Source organism: Ahaetulla prasina, chromosome 7 (assembly GCF_028640845.1).
Source record: "Ahaetulla prasina isolate Xishuangbanna chromosome 7, ASM2864084v1, whole genome shotgun sequence".
Lineage (NCBI taxonomy): Eukaryota > Metazoa > Chordata > Lepidosauria > Squamata > Colubridae > Ahaetulla > Ahaetulla prasina.
In genome coordinates this window covers 28,895,221-28,915,936 of record NC_080545.1, presented here as the reverse complement: position 1 = coordinate 28,915,936, position 20,716 = coordinate 28,895,221, and the positions used below count along the sequence as shown (strand labels likewise).

The following is a 20,716-nucleotide window of genomic DNA, read 5'->3' as shown; positions in this document are numbered from 1 at the left end:
ACGGGATCTTCTAGTCCAACCCCCTGCTCAAGCAGGAAACCCTATACCATTTCAGACAAATGGTTGCCCAATCTTTTTTAAAAAGATTGTTTTTAAAAAAACCTTCAGTGTTGGAGCACCCACAACTTCTGGAGACAAGTCGTTCCACTGATTAATTGTTCTAACTGTCGGGAAATTTATCCTTGGTACTAGACTGGTTCTCTCCTTGATTAGTTTCCATCCATTACTTCTTTTTCTGCCTTAAGTGCTTTGGAAAATAGGTTGATCCCCCTCTTCTTTGGGGCAGCCCTTAGATATTATCACACAGCTACCATATTACCCCTAGTCCTTCTTTTCATTAAACTAGACATACCCAATTCCTGCAACCGGTCTTTGTATGTTTAGCCTCCAGTCCCCTAATCATCTTTGTTGCTCTTCTCTGCACTCTTTCTAGAGTCTCAGCATCTTTTTTACATCATGGCAATGAAAACTACTTACGCATCTGCCTGCTTTGAAGTACTTTTTTCCCTTTGACTCCAAGTGTTGCACAGCTGTAATATAAATAAATGATTTTTATTCACAAGCTAGAACCCACCTTACCTGTGAATGAGCAACACAGTAGTGGGTGCTACTTGATGTACTTACATTCACTCCAGACACACATTGCATATGTACCATCCAGAATACATTAATACAGAATGCAGTAAACTATTTACAAAACTAAAGCTATAAGACCATAGCTTTTCCTGGACCTCTGGTTGGTTGTATTTGAACTCATCTGAATTAGTTATTCCAACCCATTGAAAGGAGAAGCAAAATGAGAGCGATCAAGCTCTCTATAAGCTTGAATCCTTTATAATTCTGGGCCACTTTTGTGTACGAGTATATTCAATTAGATTTGATATTTTGCTTTCAAATATTTTTCTTTTCAATAGATACATTTATATGTTGATCAATTAACAAATATGGAAAAATACAGCAGTATGGAAAAGAGGAAATAAGAGGCACTTTCAGTGGCAGTCATGTACACACTAAAGCAATGTTTACTGAATGCAAGCTGTTTGCAAGTTTTTTTTAAATTTAACAATAGAGGGCCCAATATTCTAACAAAGACTAATAAAAGCATTAGGAGCCTAAAGGGAAAATGCTGGCATAGTCTGTAAACATCTGGTTACCATTTTCATTTATAATTGAAAAGCCACTCTTTTAAACAACTGAAGGATTTGAACATAAATAAATAGGACAGTGGGTATTTTGTTCTTTTCATAGCCAGGGGGTAGAGGGAGTATGAATAGAGAGGTCACAAGAAACTCAGCCCTTATAAATAAGAAAGTCTGAGAAATGTAAAGAAATCTGAACATGTTCCAGGCGTGTAAACAGTCCAACAGAGTGAAGGTTAAATAAACATGGCTGGAGCCTATTGTTGCTAAAAGGAGTCCAAAATGTCCTTGCAGCATTAGCCAAGAAATCACAAAGAAATATATTAAAACATAAAAACCTGTAGAGTAAATAAGAATATAAGTCTTATTGTATTTTCTCTATACATCCTTGATATATCCTGATTATAATATCAGGAACGATTGTAAGCATCAGCTCCTGGCAAGATGGGTGGCATATAAATTGCATAAATAAACAAACAATATATCTTCTTGTTTCAGATAAAAGGTTTCATATTTTATTTTTCTATGGAAAACAATACAGTCTTCGATTGTATCTTTTATTGCAGTCTTTTTGCAAGAAAGAGTATTTAAGTTTACAGCACTGTTGTAACTTAAAACTTTTACCTCATTTGTGAACATTGTATGGATAGCAGTTATCCATGAAAACTTCATGAGAGTTCTTATATTATAGGTAATATTTAATAACGAAGTGCAATCCCATCTGAGACTGATCATTAAAACTGTAGTAAATAAACTACTTGAATGCAGTAGGCTCAATGGAATCACACTAGGAATAGAAGAAGTTTTTTGTAGGAAGATATTAAAAAGGGAAGGACTTCGTATTGGCCGTTCTATTAATATGAAGCATCAGACTACATGTGATTTAAATCCAGGACTTTTGGGTATATCTGCAAGCACTGATTACTTAAGGCTTCCGAAGCTGGATAAACTACCCAAATTGGGTAAAAGTAGTTTTTCTTTGAACCCATTACTCAATCACAGCAGGGACATTTAAACTGACTTAGTGGTCTACCTACCTTTAAAAGGATCTTCTGATAAGTGGAGTTGGATAATGAAGAAAAACATTTAGAAAGCACTTACTTAAGAGTTAAGCTGAGTTCTTACAAGGATTATGAAAACATTAACAATAACATATTTATTATGGAAATTATAAGTTAAATTATACATAACGTAGCTGGAATAGCTACAGGACCAACCATGCAATTGCAGGTGAAAACTGAATGGTATAGAATAGAAGGTTATGTTTGTGATCTGATATGAAGACAGATCAATTAAGATATCATTTATAAAATTCGTGAGCACAGAATAAAGTGGTCGAGTGAACTGATCCCATAAAGAGAATATAAATCTGGTAATACTTAATTCTCAACAATGAGAATGGAGACATTTGGTTGAAAGAAGTAGATAATCAAGGGGCATCCTTATTTATGGAATAGGAAGGGTAAGGAATCAAACACACAATATCTTGGGGTGGGAATTAGAGTTGTAACTAAGAATAGGGGAAATATAGGCAATTGCAGCCTTGATGATCAAATATATTATTATGTAAATTCCAGAATGGGCACTAGGGGTTTGAAACTTTGCAAATTGTGTTTACAGTATTTCTTGCATTATTCTAGAATAATTTAATTGGATAACGAAAACAAAGGCAAACATTATAGTCTTAAATTCAGATATCCTGAATGAACAAATTTATTTTAGAATCTAATTACAGATAAATGCAATCCATCTCCCATATAGGAAATAAAATGAGGAGTATATATAATGATCATGGTCTGCACAAATCTGGAAGTTCTCTAAAAGAAAAAAAGAAGTAGGAAAATAATGAAATGCTTATATTCTTATGATTTCTTTGCTCTTATTTATTTTTTCTGATTCCAAGTAGAGTCATTTATGAAAAGATGGTCTACAAACCTATGCCAAAAATGAGATAAGTTGTTACTAAAGTATTACATTAATAACAACATATCCCATTTTTGGCATTGCATTAATTGCTCCTTGAAGCAAAGTTTTGTGTTGAAAGATTTTACAAAGAAAAATACAGCTATACATAGAGAGAGAGAAGCCAAATGAACAGGGAGGTTTCAGAAAAGGACATAAGTTTAGGTAGCTGATAAGATGTATAATGGAAAAAAACAAGAAAATTTAAGAGTTACCTTTCTTTCATTAATTATAGCCAGGCTTTAACTATACCGTTTATGCTATGGTTATGCTACAGTTATATTAAAGCTTAAAGGCATGCCAGAAATCTAATTGTTCTTCTAAGAAATATTTAAGATCAACAAGAAGATGTAAGAAATGAGCCTGAAGAAACAGAGTGGTTCAGTATAGTAAAGGGACTATATTGTGCCCTGCTGTATATTAAACTTTTAGAACAAGTATAAAAATTGCAGGACTGGAAGAGATAAAAGCTGTAATCAAAGCTGAAATACTAACAATTTAAGATGTGTAAAATGTATAATATTAAAAAAGTGAAATGTGGTATATATCAGCCTACTTAGCAAATTTACAATTGACAGTCAAGAAATGAAAGTAGTAGATAGTTTTTCTTTCTTGAGCACAAACAGGGATAAAGATGGATTTTGCATTAGATGAATAAAACAGGCATTAGCTCTACATAGGAAAGTAATAGCAAACATAGCCAAGATCATGAAGGTTGTTCAATGGTTTTCCAGTAATAGCGCATGGCTCTGAAATCTGGACTTTGAGAAAAGGCAAAGGAAAATGATAACCGATTTCAAATTAGGCACTTTGGGGATTGCTATTAAGAGCCAGTGAAAGAACCAATCCATGGTTCCATAAAAAATAAATGACAGACTGCTTCATTAAGGGATTGATTCCTAACAGAAACATACATAGTTTTTGTATATAAAATTAACAAATTATGTGCTATAAACATGACCAGGCTTAACTCTTAGTATTCCAAGCTCTGCTATGGCCAACTCAGAAAGGTACCAGAAATGCTGTCCCTCTAAGGGTCAAACTCTACTATAAGCGTAGCAGACTTTTTAAAACTTAAACCCCAAAATAGTAGAATCATTTCAGCCCTTCTATATATTTGTAAAGTATGTGTGGTCTCAATTTGCCTCTGCATCCAATCTAGTGAATTCTTCTAGGAATTTTTCCCCTCTTGCATTGTGGATCTGCTGCTGCAAAAAAATCTAAATCACATGCAACGGGCTATGTTCATGCATAAACCTCATGCAATTACTTACAAAAACACAGAAAATGAGTAATAAAGAGTAAGTCAAAGAAATTAAATATAGCATGTAGGAAAAAAGATAAAAAAGATAATGCAATCTAGTGTATACCAACACTGATCACTCTATACTCTATACCTTTCTACCCTTCCACTATCAATTCATCATAATGCTTTTACTTATGATAGTTAAACTTGTCACTTCTCTCTTTTTCACAATATTGTCAACATTATCTAATGACAACTTTTATGGTCTTTCCTCTCCTGTATGGGGAAGGCTGGTCTACTGTAGGTGTCCAATTTCTAGCAGATTAAAAATTAGCCATATTGCATAAAATACCCATTAATTTACAATACTTATCTTATAACTGTGGAGTTTTCCAAAGCCTCTCTCAAGCATGCTATACATGGACACTATTTATTGATTTCATTCTTCTACACCAAAAAAAGTATAAATAGGATTATTTTGCCAGCACCAAGAAAGAATAATTTTTTGCTTTCATTCTCTTCTGCAGTCTCACTTATGATAACCGGTACACAGTATCATTTAGAATCTCCAAGCTTATCTTTGGTGCCTTTAGATAGTTGATGTTTTTTTCTATCTTGCCTCTGTTTGCAGAGTTTTAGCACCCACACCAAAAGCTCTTGATAAAAGAATGTGTTTCTACTCCTACAATTTGTTTTTCATCTGCACTTAGTGCCCTGTTAAACATTCCATGTGGCCTGTTCAGAAGGCAGCATTCAGAAAAAGTTTATCATAATGCTACTACTTTCTTGGTGAAAATATTAACCACATCTCAGTGATAAACTGCTTCATTTATATATAACCCTGCCTTGAGCATTCAAATGAATAGAAATGCAAATCTAAATAGAATCCTAAAATTGAATAATGTTTTGCCAGAAATAAATACTAGAAGCCTTACAGGGTAAGTTGTTATGATAAATAATAGAAGGAAGTGTTATGTATGCTGCCTTGAACTCCTGTAGGAAAGATAGATGTTAACACCATACATTGATGCTCTGAAGCTGTTTCATTTCATACCCTGTTTTTCATGACAAATTTAAACCATGTTTTATTGATTAAATTACATTTTTCATATATTAGGAAAGGGATAGGCAGAGAGGTTGGGATCACAGTGTGCATGAGAGAATTATACACTAGAACCAATGGAGGGTTGGATTAGGAGTAGAACGGTCCAGATTCTATTCCATCCCTAACTTCTTTATAGATTAATAATGTATAAACATATGTGGCATTTGAAATGGGAATTTTGCAGCTCCAAACAACTCAGATTAACTCTGATAGAAAATAATTTACAAACTAATCTGTTTCTTTTCTGAAGCAGGTGAATAGATATATCCTCCTTATGCTCTGTATTTAAATTAGATTTAAAGAAAACTAGGTCTTTGTTTTGAATTTGAAAGTTGAATTAAAAAAAACACCTAGTAGTTTACTATTTGTCTATTCTGTTTATGAGATTATTGCAGTGCGCTGTATTTCATTATTGAAACACAGCACACACTGCATCTACTTCCCACATAAGCAAACTCTCCATTTTATCTCTGTCGTTATGCATCCAGAAGAAACTCACTTTATATGACGAAGAGATTCAGAGTAAGTCTTCTCTGATTCCTTAGGGGACAAAGGGAGAGGGAAGGTCAGTCAGCCAGCCAGTCAGACTTGTAAAATTTATATAATCTATCTAATAAAGCTTAATTCTATTCTTCATGTAGCATCTGTTTCTTGACCTCAACAACCTGGAAGGACAGACGCTTTATAACTTAACCATCCAAATCCATTCAGTAAAAATGTTCAGATATATAGGTGTGTCCCCAGTTCAAGATGAGTGATAGATTTTCCACCTGTATACAGGTGGTCTCTTCCTCCTCCTCATTCCCATTCCCTCTTCTTTTGCCCATCTCCTTTAACAACAATAACCCCATCAGCACTAAATGAAAGTACCATCAGCAAGAAATGAAAGCACCACTAAAGTTTAAAAACCAAAAAGAAAAATAGTAGATATCACAATAAATATATGAACCATTGAACTCGAACTTAGACCACACAGAATCATATTGATGACATGTTCCAAGACAAGATAAAGCCTTAAAACCGGTGTCTTCTCTTGATTCTTTTTTCTTTGCCATAGATAAACAGCGTCATTTGAATAAATATTTTCTGTTTAATTGGTTTGCTGTCCTTTCTCATCACAGTTAATTCCCATTATGGTACTTTCTTTTTATCATAGATGAATTAAGTTCTTGGGACCTTTTTATTTGCCTCTCATCTAACAAAGCTGACCATGAAAATTGCTTAAATATAGTGGAATCATATCAACCAACACTACTGCAAAAGGTATGGCTGCAAAATGACCTCTCTTATTGGCACATGCTTAAATACTGGTCTTTTTTAACTCTGTATTTTTATTTTATTATGAAGCATCCTATCAGATGCCAATTTTGGCATCATTCTTCATTCTACTAATGTCTCGCTTTCACAGGAATTTGCTGATATTAAACCAGATTCTTTGCAAGAGTGAAGTCTCAAGTGCATTTTCTAAAATCTTTTCTTCCAGCATTGCTGGAAGGGGGGGGGGAAACCACAATCTGTTTTTGCCAAAGATGTTGAAGAATGTGAATATTCATACATTAATATTGATTTCATCAGGGGCAAGGTTATGTGCTAAACTGTAAGAATTATGGAATGGCATAATTATCTAGGGTTTTATAAAGAGGACTTTTGTATTTCATCTCTCTCGCACATAACTAGATGGACTACTGCAGAAATGAGACTTTTAAACAATTTATAGATAGTGATTTTAACAATCAATGAAGAAAGAGTACTTTGGGGTAAAACATGTCCATTTTGCCAGATATCTGCATGAACAGAATTTTTTGCTTGCCATCCTTGTATTTAAAATTAAAAGGAAAAGTGCTGTTTTACAAACATGTCAAGCAGACGTGTCCCATAGGCAAAAGTACAATTTTGTCTTTGAACAGCAATAAAATAATAAATATTATGGTGCATGCTGCAGACTGAGTTCATGTTATATTGGCAAACCTGTTCAATGTCTATGCATTTTCTCCTTCCCAAGTAACACTAACAGAGTTGGAAGGGACCTTGGAGGTAATCTAGTCCAACCCCTTGCTCATGCAGGTATAATAGAGATGTTGAAATAAGGGGTGGCGTTGTCAAGGGGGCAAATAATAAAAACAGGATCATGATGCTGGGAAGCAAATCCAGCAGGATGCATGCTATGCCCATTTTTTGTGTTCTGACATCACAGAAGCTTCTGTCCCAGTGATGACATGTTGTCTTCATCATTTAATAAAAACTGTGAATCTCTTGGGTACTTCTCTTCTAGGACATTAATCCTGCCTTAAAATGTGATCATATTCATAAAAAAGGATCTAATATGTAGCTTATAATTAAAAGTAGAGCAACGTTAAGTTTGATTGGAAAAAAACCCATGGAAGCTTGTGTTTCTGCTGGCGAACTCCCCGGAGTTTTCTTGGAAAAATTTCAGATATGATTTGCTATTGTTTGCTCTCTAGGACTGAGAAAGAGTGACTGGCTGAAATTAACTCAACTGGGTTTGTGCCAAAAGTCGGACTAGAACTCCCAGTCTACCAGTTTCTATTCCCACGCTTTAATCCCTGCAATAAACTGGTTCTTCAAGCTTAGCTTATGCCTAATTGATTTTCCTATTCTACTCACGGGGATGGGCACTATTTTCCTTTATCAGCAAACCTTGCTGTAATGAAAGATTAAAATTCAGCAGGTTCTAACAGGTTCTGGAGAACAGGTAGTGGAAATTTTAAGTAGTTTGGAGAACTGGCAAATACGACCTCTGGCTGGTCCCAGAGTGGGGTGGGGATGGAGATTTTGCAATATCCTTCACTCTGGAGTGGGATGGGAATGGAGATTTTGCAGTATCCTTCCCCTGCCATGCCCACCAAGCCATGTTCACAGAACTGGTAGGGGGAAATTTTGAATTTCAACCCTGCTGTAATGGCATCTTCAATGGCACTTAAAAAACAATCTTGTAAAATTGCAATAATTGGCACTTCTCTCTTCATTCCCAGGCAAATGTTCTCTCTCAAATCCAGCATCTGCTTTCCAGAAAAGAAGGATTGTGCCAAATAATGAGAACATTTCCAGGTAAAATTTTGAGTTATATTAATAAACCAAACAATGACCTTTGGTTGCATGCTCAAAGGAAGAGAAATGCTGGAACCTGACCTTTGAAGATAACATAATGAATCAAATAAAATCAAAGTTTTATTGTTCCCATAAGGCCAGCAATCAGATAAAATTGAAATAGGTAAAACTGAAAATATTGATTACGGTATTTGAAACTTGATCGATAATAGCAGAAAAGTCATTTAGCAGTTCTGATAAAGATGGAGGATTTTGCCTAGCTTCTCAACAGAATGGCAAATCTGTTTGGATTGAATCACTTTAGAATGCAGGTATAATTTCTCATGATTTGGTGTTTAATATGCATATTATGTGAATGTCTCCATCCTTTAACAAGCACACATAAAGAACACTAAACTATAGGAAAACATTTTAATTTAATACATTCCTTTAGTATGCTAATTTTCTATATACAGTCAGTGACACCCCCTTCCTCCCAGTATAGGAACTTGCAATCAAATAAACCCCAGTTTGAAATTAAAACCCTGGCCTCATATTGTCAACCCAGGAGGAATTAGGTCTGAAATGTTTCTTTCAGTTAGTGTATTTCTCAGCTTACTTAGTTGCTGTCCAATATTCTATAAAATCCAAGGGCCTGTGGAAATAATAATTGAATAGTAATTAGTAATTAAAGAAATTTTAAAATGAGGAATTTTCTGTAACCTTCACCTTGAAATAATGCAGTTTCTTTAAGCATATGAATCAAACAGAATACCTATTAGAGTTATGTATCAGGTCTATAGTAGGGATGCGGTGGCTCAGGGGCTAAGACTCTGAGCTTGTCGATCAAAAGGTCGGCAGTTCAGCGGTTCGAATCCCTAGTGTTGCCGTGTAACGGGGTGAGCTTCCGATACTTGTCCCAGCTTCTAGCAGTTCAAAAGCACGTAAAAAATGCAAGTAAAAAAATAGTGACCACCTTTGGTGGGAAGGTAACAGCGTCCTATGCACCTTTGGCGTTGAGTCATGCCGGCCACATGATCACGGAGACATCTTCAGACAGCGCTGGCTCTTTGGCTTTGAAACGGAGATGAGCACCACCCCCTAGAGTCAGGAACAACTAGCACGTATGTGCAAGGGGAACCTTTACCTTTACCTTTTTATCAAGTCTATAAGGTTTGAAAAGTCATCTTCATTTCAGTTAATAAAAGGTTGGATGCAGGAGGAAAATGTACCAGCCAAGATAGACATAAGTGGCTTTGCAACCTAAGTTGTGGAATGATGTCACATGATATCCAGAACTTGAATTTCAGTTCAATGAGGCAGGGTCATCCATTGCACTTGAGAATAACAGGACAGGGTCTGCTGTGTATCTCAAAGGTGCTTTTTCAAAAGGCATTTGCACTGGTTTTTCTTCCTTGAGGAAGAAAAATAAAGCATTTTGCTTCTCCTTCAAGAAGCTTCATCAGCTGATGATGAACTGATGAATCTTCTTGGATGAGGAGTGAAATCTTTTCTTCTTCTTCCTCAAGGAAGAAAAACCAATGCAATTGCCTTTTGAAAAAGGACCTATGACCTGAATGATGAGAATCTCCACAGATGTCTGCTGTGTGTGTAATTTTATCCTTCAAGTGAGAAACAATCAAGAGGTGCCAATACAGAACAATCTGTGCTAGGTCTGGGATTATTCTGACCATTGTTAAGGCCAGTCATACACAGAGGGTGGGGGTGGGGGTAAAGTTACCTGGCACATTTAAAGAAAAAAGAGAACTATGAACATTCTGATCTTGTGATGACTTATGAAGTCTAATGCACACAACGGCTTCTCTATTGTTGTAAACACTGAACTATTAAAAAAGAAATCTTAGAAAGAGGCCTTTTCATAGGCCAAGCTTATATCCTGCATATTTTTCAGGATGGTTTCTAAGACAAGTTAAAAGTTAGAATAGACATTTAGTGTCCTGCTTATTATTTATGTCTATAATGCTATATAATATCTTAACGTTTGTATATACTGTACTATGTTCCTATGGTTCTACCTTCTGTCTTAGAGCTCTAACCTTCCATGCTATATTACTGTGTTCTGTATTATAATCAGCTGTGAGTATCATTTCTACTGTTTCTTGCGTCTACTTCTTCACTCCTGCCTTATCCAGATAACATTGGCGTAAGTCATTTGGATATAAATTAAGTTGCTACTCTCCAGTTTTGTGCTACAATACTATGTCTTGCTGTGAGGCTGCTGCCCAGTGGAATTCTGAGGTTCTGATAGTTACCTTGTGCTAATGGGTAGAAGATAGCTTGTTGTTTTGGGTCTGGTATTAAGATCTCTGATCACTTTGCAGTAAATTAGCACTCTCCACACTAGTTGCCAATGGTCCTGGACTTCTTACACAGTTCTCAGTATGCAGAGTTTAAATGGTAAAGTAGCTGGTTTGTCCAGTGTCCAGTACCACCACTGTTAATATTTTTGGTCACTGTCATAACCTCCCTTGTCCATCCATTTCTTCTTGGCATCTTCATGAGCAATTCTTTGTAATGACACACTTTACAGTTGACAAAGCTCATTTTCAAGAGGCCAACATGCCATAATCCATGGGTTGGGAGCCTACAAAAGTGAAAAGGAAAAGAGCAATGTGGTATTTTCATACCCTGTGTGCCTTTCATTTTAGAGTTATATATGTCCTTTCTTTAGGGAACCTAGCTCTTCTACTTGATGTTTGTTTTCTTATACTATATTTGTTTCAGGTTCCTCGAGGCCCTGCCAAAGACCTCAGTATGAAAATAATCTCTTTCTACTTTTTTCTGAAAGTATTTCTGAGGGGGAAAAAACAGCAATTTTTTTCTTTCTCACACACACAAATAGAAGCATATGGTAAGCCTGCTGCTTACTTGGCTGCAAGACATGGTACACTCCCTTAGTCTTGCCTGGAGAGAAATTTGGCTCTCTGTATAGAATGTTTGCGTCATGAGCAAAGCCTCGAAATGTCTGGAGGGATGCCTTAGATCCTGTATTTCTCTTCATCAGTAGTCAGTCTTATACTTTGATTAGATAGAAATTGGCAACTGGCAGATTGGAGTTGTTCTAGCAGCTATACATTTGTCCTCATTTTTTTTGGAAAAAAGCAATTACTAATAATGAAGAAATGCTCTCTGATTTCCCCTCAATTATGATCACACAGTTGCATCTTCTTTTTCCCCCAGAAAGATTGACCCCAACAACAGGTGGCTGGCCATGAACAACTCTGAGGTGTGTCATTTTCAGCTGCATTCCTTTTATGGGTTGGATAATCAACAGCTGTCTTTACTTTGCACAAGGGTGCAAAGGGTCACTCTTAAATATGGGCTCGACCTAAAAAATACATTGGAAATATTCTGATAAGAGAGAACCGTATATGCATTATACTGTATGGAAGGAGTTTAACAGGAAGCAGTAAAACATGTCCAAGTAATCCCAAGACTAAATGCTTTATGATCACATCAAATATGCCAATTTTACTATATGGAACACATCTTCACATACACACAGATACAAATACAACATGCTGATTATATAAATCAAAACGGAGGACAAAGATTCACATAAAGAAATACTGAATCTGCATTCTGTTTTCATAAAAAATGTTTTTAAAGGGGGAATTGCAAACAGTTTATTCAACCTAGTTCTCAGTGTTAGAACCAAGGACTAAGTTTTATAAAACCTATTTGTACTTATTGTTTAGAATACGTGGGCTAATTGTGGGAACTTTTCAACATCCATTTTCAGAAAAAAGTTCTAGGGAATTTCTATTTACTGAAGTCATAATGGGGTCTAAAAAACATTGATGATTCAGATGTATTGCTTTTTCAGAAAATTATGTTGCTTCATTGTATCTGAAAACTGAATGTTTTTATCCCACAATGAGTGTTTTGTGGTCTTTTATTATAACCACTTTTAAAACCAAGAAAAATTTAAAATTGTGCTACAGAACAGTTAACTTATTCACTAGATAATTAAAATGTGGTATGTGTCAGGGTTTTTTTAAAAGTACCTCTTTATGTTTGTATAAATGTATTTTTGTTTTAATTTTTTTCTTTTTCATAGATAAACTTTTTGCTTCCATTCTTTTAAAAATATACCAAACTGTTTTTGGCCTTACATAATATATATTGCCTCACAGCAAAGTTGGACAGCAAAGAAATTTAATAATATATATAGAGAGAGCATATATATATATATATGTATATGTATATGTATATATATACAATATATACATAGATACAGATACGGATATAGATATATAACGCCATAAGTTCACGTATTTTCAGTGTTCCATATAAAATATATGTCAATATACCCATGAAGTATACCCTTTATAGACTCTAATTAATGTACTTAATTTTATGAAGTTTTGGGGGTTTGATAAATTATTTCATATACTTGTTTTTAAAAATTAAACTGAATGTTCACAAAAGTTGGTTCTAGCCTGGCTTACAAAAGAAGTCTGTGTAAAGCTAGTGTAATGGAAGTGATATCTGGCTACTGTACTGTGTACTATTAAAAAAGACCCCAAAACTGTACAAATAAAATCATTTTAATCCTAGCTTGTAAACAGTTACATAGTTGGCATAATTTACTCATAGTATATATTGCTGTTTGGTGACATCATCAATTGTCAGAATTTCTGGATGCAAAACAGTATCATTTTTAAGAATATTTCAAGATAGCAATCAGCATTTTCCCCAAGCAAAGCCATTTAATGTTGTTCCAGAATTTCTATACAATGTGCATAATTCCCAAACATCAAATATACTCATTGTGTTGGACTAATAATAGTTATAATTCCAACCCATTTGGAGAAGAACAGGTTGAGGAAGTTTGACCTAAACAAACCATTTTAGAGAACCTGACAATCCTTTTTCTGAGTTGTCGATATAGTATGGATTAAAGAATTAATCAAGGACATTATTATTTTTTTTATCTAATTTGCATTTATCTTAGTTATGAGAGTTAAATCATGCTGCATTATTCATCTCTATACAAGAAAGGATTGAACAGGGGTGTGTGTGTGTGTGTGTGTGTGTGTGTGTGTGTGTGTGTATCAGGGAGAAATTGTGTTTATATTATTTTTGACCATAGTGGTGTCAGCCATGGAAACATGCAAATAGATGGAAATGATTTTTGTTTTGTATCCTGGGAGATTTGGTGAAAAATTTCTTTTTTAGATTGATGAGGTCCATCCTGCCACTTGCATATCTTTCGATAGGGTGGGTGGGTGTGAAAACTACAAATTGGTAGGTTTTTTCATCATAGTTGGAGAACAATTCCAGAAGGTTTTGGAGGCTAGAGAAAATTATTTGGATGCTGTCTATGTTTGCTGATATAAACTAATGGTTATAGTATTATATAGGTCTATACATCTGAATATATGCATGCAGTTTATATGTATCCAGTCTGGAACATATACGGGAAAGGTGACTTTAATCAAGTGTTACCGTTGATTCCAAGAAATAGATCAATTTGTCATAACCACCAGAAGCAATAGACATATTTTAGAATGGTGAAGGTGGATTTTATTTCTGTAGCCAGTCTCCCAAATACACCAATGGCTTCTTAAATCAGAACATCTTTTCAAACACTTAACTCATTCAGCAATTATGCTGGAGCCATTTTAAGATTAAAGGGTAAGAAGTGCTAAGTGAGAAAGAAGACTATTTGGCATATCTATCACTGGTGGTGGAAAATATGACAGTGCATACTTGTTTTTTTTTTTTTTTTTTTTTATTCAAAAAGTTTTTATTAGTCAAAAAAGGTTTATACAAATACATATCAGGTATGGTAAATTTTCATTTTTCTTATCTAAAATAAGAATTTTACTCAAATTTTTTAACACATACAACAGCCATAAGGCAAGCAGGTGACACGAAGTAGCTAAGTTTGCAAATTTTAAATACGTAATAAAGAAGAGTCAAGAATAAACAGAATATCGTACAAAAGAGAATAAGGAAAACCAACACAATCCCAAATATCTTTATCACTTCCTAGTTTTGGATCCCAGAACTCTGGGTCCAGCCTGCCCCAACCCCAGGGCCGCAACAGCGGCAGCCGCTTCAGCCCCATGATCTATAACCTCCCCTTCTTCAATTCCTGGGTCATCTGATTCCAGGAAGGCTTTGTGTTCCTCCACATAGGCCGTAGCCTCCGCAATTGTACTGATTTTTTTCGTAATGCCCTCCGGAAAATCATCAATCCCTCTGGCATCAGCCATCTGAAGCCCACTCCTTCTGGTACAATTTGCTTGACAAAAATAATATTTCTTTCTTTTTCACGTACCTGTCTGGGAATCTGCCTCAGAATGGCTATCTCCTGCCCCTGTAAATCAGTGCCCCACTCCTATGTTTTCTAAGAATTTCATCTCTCGCCTCTTCTCACAAATTTGACATGAACCTCTCTGGGAACTGCATGCGTGCGTGCATATTGCGAATTAACTCTATAAACTCGATCCACATCCCAATTCATGAAATCAACACCTCTCCCAAGAAATTCTCCCAACAATTTAGTCACAACATCTCTCAAATCTTCTTGGTCCACTTCTTCCAAATTTTGAAACCTAAGGAAATAAGACATTTTATCCATCTGTAGTCCAAGCACAGCATTGCCTGTCGTCTCCTCTCTTTTCTGCACTGCCCGCATATCACCCTCCAGACCTTCCACTTTCTGCTTGTTTTCTGCTGAGACTTGTTGAGTATCCTTTAAATCCTTTTGGATAGTCACAATTTCTGCTCTTATTTCCGTTTGGCCTCTTTGCAAATCATCCAATTTCTTGTCCATATTGGATAACTTTTCCAGAATTCTCTCCATCTCTCCAGCAGTTGGTCTCTGACCTTTTGCCATTTGAAAAAAAAAAGTATTCAAAATCCTCAGGCAAGCACAGTATCCTTGTAATTTCCTCCGGATCCACCAGGGGGCACTCACAGGAGCAACGAGTCCAGAGTACAGTTAGTCAACCAGGAAGCCGAAGGGAAGTGATGTCATCAAAATTCTCATAGTGAAGGCGGAAGCTGGACGCCACCACTGTTCCCCAGAAGGAGGGGGGGCCTCAAACCTTCCCTCCTAAATTTCTCCATCACCTCTTCTCTCCAGAGCTCCACAAAACCGGTAATCTTCTTATTTTAAGTTCTCCTCTCTCCAGAATAACTCGTGCTCCTTCCAACCGCAGGGGAGAAAACCCCCGCACTCGGAGCACTCCACTCACGTTTACCGATATTCCCTTCCTTCTCCTCCTCAATTCTTCTCCGTGCCCTGTTCACCACCAGGCTGCTGCAGTTATAAATCCAATGCCCGGTGTCACCGGGCACAGCGCCCAGGCGACGACCAAAATAATGGCCGCGGCCTGTGGCCTCCGAACCCCGCCAAGCCTAGGACGCGCCAGCATCGGTCCCCACAGTCCTGTATATCGGCTGGGAGACCCCTGGCGAGCCGTCCGTACGGCAGGTGTCCTTTTCGGAACACCTGGCCCCTGAGGGCCTCGGCGGCGGCCGGATTCGGGCGCTGGAGGCAGGAGAAACCTTCCAGACGTCCGTTGCCGCTGGATACCGGAAGTCGTCTCCCACAGTGCATACTTGTTATCAAAGGAAATTGCTTCATTTTCTGAAGCCAGGCAGTGTGATGAAAAGCAAAGCCAGATAGGAAATATCTACATTTAGGGATGACTGGAGATCTCTTATGGATTTTTTGAGTAAAAATGAAAGAAAAATGAACTTGTGATTTATGGTTTAGATAGGTTAGGTTATAGAAAGAAGAGCAATAAGATGTACAGTAATTTCAGAGAGAAGGTTAAAATATATTTTGTAATTATAATTGCTGTGAAAAATATTGAAAGTCAATATTTTTATATCTTTTTTATTTTTCTTCAATTTTTTTTCTTGCATTTTTTGCTCGTTCTGTTTTCCTTATAGGAAATATTGTATCCCATTATCTCCTACTGTATTAGAATAATTCTTACTCTGCTTAATCCATGCCTCCACAAACTCTTGATACATACAGACTCATGATATAAACAGACACTTTTCATTGTAGGATCTCATAAGTATTCTAGTGTTTTCTCAAATCTAGTTATCTGGAAGCTGCATATTATGTTTTCTATGCATCTTCATACATAAGACATGCAACTCACCTGGAAGCACTCTATCCATATTGAAAACAAACCAAGATGAATTAAAGCTGTTAAAGAAAATTGCAAAGGAAATTGCAAAGGTTTTAGGGTGCTAAACTGACACATAGAAAAGACACATACCTATGTCCTGTAGAAAACTCATTTGGACAGAATAGTAACTATATCAAAAGCATTCGAAAGACAAAACCAGCTGTATCTCCAAGATTTAATTTTTTAAAAAATCATTTATTTATTTTATTTAAAAATATTTTTACTGTTAAGATAATGAGATACAAAGGAAAAAAGAATGTTGTTTTAAAGGATTTCAGCTCTGATTCACTCATTAAGGCATATGCAGTGAATATTCTTTGCTAGATAAAATCAATGAGATTTTCCGGCTGGCAAATCTTTTAACATATTTACTCAGGTGAACCTAAATAAGCTTCATTCTGTTCAGTGGCTCTTAATGCATTTAGAATTTTGCCCTTGAAACATTTCAGTACTGGTGCATGCAACCAGTGCAGAAATTATAAATTTTGTTTTAACAGAGGTCTGAATATGCTGAGGCTTTTCAAGCTTGCACTCTGTTTGATTTTCTTCCCACCCACCCCCACCCCATCTGCACTTATCCTGAATCTCACTTTTTGCTCACCATCACCCTCAAATCCTAGATCTGACCAGGAAGAAGCATGCAATCAAACAACATAGCTCAGGAGTGTGAAACTCAAGGCCACAGGGTGCTTAGATCTGGCCTTGGAAACAGCGAAGTATTGACTCACAGTGTCTTTGCCAGCAAAAATGGAGATTGAGAGGGCTGCTCTATTTTCACTGGCAGAGGGTTGCAGGAGACCACTGCAGCCAAAAACGGCGCTCGGGAGTCCGTTTTCGCTGGCAGAGTGCTTTGGCCACCACAGGCACCCCCAACAACAGTGAGGGTGAGCTGGCCACACCCACCCTGGCCATGCCCCCCTGCCCCCTGAGGTCAAACACAACTCTGTTCTCATCTCTCTGACAGATGCACAGTTTTGGCAGTCTGATGTGGCCCTCAATGAAATTGAGTTTCATACCCCTGACATAGTTGATCTCTACAAGGGACTCCCATTGAGTAATATTTAGAAACATCAGCTAGAGCAAAATGTGGCAGAACAAGAAGCTATGGGTGCTAATCGCTTGGCGCAAATGACATCTCTACTCTGTGATCTGGATTGGCTACCAATAGTCTCCAAGATGCAAATCAAGGTGCTGGTGGTTTACCTTCATGACTTGTGACCAGGTTACCTATGAAAGTCTCTCTCCCTGGTGATGTCTACCCATCCTGTTAGATCTGGCAGGCTCCAGGTCCCATCCACAAGAGAATGTCATTTAGCAGGAAACCCCCACCGCCATTGAGACCAGCATTGTCCCAACCATGCTTTGCAATCAATCATGAGGCCCTGATCCTGCTTCTTGGTCTTGGTTGCATTAACTGAGTGTCTCCAAATGCTGTATTATTTAATTCTATTTCTGTTGTTTTAAAATTTGGTTGTTTGGTGTGTTTTTATTCTATTTTTAATTGTGGGTCCCTCAAGAGTCATTCTGGATGGACAGCCATGTAAATTTATTTGAGGATTTGAGGATCATATGGAAAAGATAAAAAAAATCCCATACAAAATACTTGACTGCTGATGAATGACAGAAAAATGGGCATGTCTCCTATCTTGCATTAGCAAACTTTCTCATCTCTCTGACAGATGCACAGTTTTGGCAATAGAATTAATATTAGTTCATTAATTTTCTAACTACGGTACATAGCAGGGGTCTCCAACCTTGGTCCCTTTAAGACTTGTAGACTTCAACTCCCAGAGTTCCTCAGCCAGTTTTGCTAGCTGAGGGATTCTGGGAGTTGAAGTCCACAAGTCTTAAAGGGACCAAGGTTGGAGACCTCTGGTACATAGTATATGCACACGATGATCTGTGTGTATATAGCTGTCAAATTACAGTGGAATGGCTGTGTGTTTGGACACTATTTGTATCAAAAGTTCTTAAGTACTCCCCCAAAATTTAAAAGATTGGCTTTCCGTTTCCATAATGAAATAAAATAGATTGCCTTTAAAACCAGCTCAGCATGGTGTGGTCTCTTGTTAAGTAATGAGATCAGAGAATAACAGGAGCAGCTTGATCTCTTCCTTCCTTAAGGCATTCAGAAATGTCTAAAAATGGCCTTTGCTTGGTTAATAAAAACCACACCACAAACGAACAAAAAAGGCTTTGTAACAGAGAAGAAAAGGGAAACCACACCCTCTATTGGTAGATCTCATAACAGTTTTGGTATTTCAAGGATTAATTATCTGAGTCAAACTCATCTGTTTATACTTTCACGGACATGTTCATGTTGTTTACTCAGTAAAAATAACAAACTGGGATGTCACTATTATTTTCAATGATTTTTTATTTTATTTCAACCCCTACTATTCCTTGGAGATCTCTCATTCAAGAAATCACCAAGCTATAGCATTCTCAGTCCTGACAAGGTCATCCAAACATTTTCTCATTCAAATAACTGACATGCAGCAATTTGTTTATTTATAATCAAATTTAGACCCTATGCATCTCACTATCCAAGTGATTCTGCGCAATTTACAGATACTTTATCAATGTTGCATCAAAATATTGTATGTTGTTACATCTCAATTGGCAATGTTTCCACAGATGTGTATTAGAAAAAATATCCAACATTTTTATTTAATGTTTTAACATTTTGGGTGGTAAACAAAATTGTTCTATCACCACTACATCAATAAACTGGATTTACAGCCCAGTTCTATGCTTCAGATTAAATCCAATCATTTTGTGGAGAAATTAAATAGAACATAGATACATTACATTTTTTTAGTGTTTATGTTGTAACCAAACATTATGTTGTATTTTAGGATATGGCTTTTTGAAATCACTAAGATGAATTAGCAACAAGTATCCTTTCGATTGTCAGTATCATGTTTTAAATTGTATCTCATTTATGCTGAGAATATAACAAATAAAGTCTGATAAATAGACTGATTAAGTCATATGAATATGAAAAAGTTAAGTAGTATATACCTGATATATTTTGAATGGGGCAACACAAATAATTCCATTTAAGCCATTCTGAGATATCTAATTGCAATAGCAGATGAATTTATTAAACATAAGTAAAAATCATAAAATTAGAACTCTATCAGTGTTTCATTTTGATTCCATCTCTCCAACCTAATGTGATTTTTTTTCAGATTTGCATCTTCCAATTATTTCTTCTGCTTGCCCAGAATCAAAAATTATATCTCTTCATACACTCAAATCATATGATAAGAATGAAAGGATACGTTTGATAGAAGCATTACATCAGCCAGCCAAGGTTGTTCACCAGTAAGATATTTTTATTTTCTTAACAAAACCTCCCTGGCAGAATGAAATGCTACATTTTGTTCATTATATTTGAATTTCTTGTGATGTAAGTGGAGGACCAATATTAAACTTTTCATGTGTTGACCAAATATCATTTTCTTCCATTTCATTGCTGGGTCCAGAATTGTAGACTTGAATGCAATTGAGATTAAACTGACTAAATATTTGTAGGGAACAAATTGTTGTGCAGAGAGGAATTAGGATAAACAAATAAACAAACCCTTTATTATACCTATACCATACTTTAACAACTCTATTCTTTGATAAAGAGTAGGAGCCCTGATTCTATTGAGATAGTTGTCTAACTCTAGTCTTTGAATATGACTGTAAACGAGCCTCTGATTAAGAAAATATATAAAAGATAACCATCTGACTGAGATGGTGTAGGGTTTCCTGCCTGGGCAGGGGGTTGGACTAGAAGGCCTCCAAGGTCCCTTCCAACTCTGTTGTTATATTATATTATATTTTACTAAATTATATTATATCATATTTATATTATATTATATTATATTATATTATATTATATTATATTATATTATATTATATTATATTATATTATATTATATTATATTATATTATATTATATTATATTATATTATATTATATTATATTATATTATATTATATTATATTATATTATTATATTATATTATGTATGCATACAT

At 35.9% G+C, this 20,716-nt stretch overlaps 1 protein-coding gene across 5 annotated transcripts in view; it reads left to right on the top strand.

The window, feature by feature from the left end:
- CPED1 (cadherin like and PC-esterase domain containing 1) overlaps positions 1–20,716 on the top strand; it is a 111,233-nt gene that overhangs the window by 31,891 nt on the left and 58,626 nt on the right. For all 5 annotated transcript variants that reach the window (XR_009156106.1, XM_058191029.1, XM_058191030.1 and 2 more), the window contains exons 4-6: positions 6,609–6,715; positions 8,446–8,521; positions 19,878–20,013. Coding sequence is in view for 4 of the 5 variants with exons in the window: in XM_058191029.1 (XP_058047012.1) it covers positions 6,609–6,715; positions 8,446–8,521; positions 19,878–20,013 (319 nt within the window). In the remaining variant the exon portion in view is untranslated. The remainder of the gene's footprint in view (positions 1–6,608; positions 6,716–8,445; positions 8,522–19,877; positions 20,014–20,716) is intronic.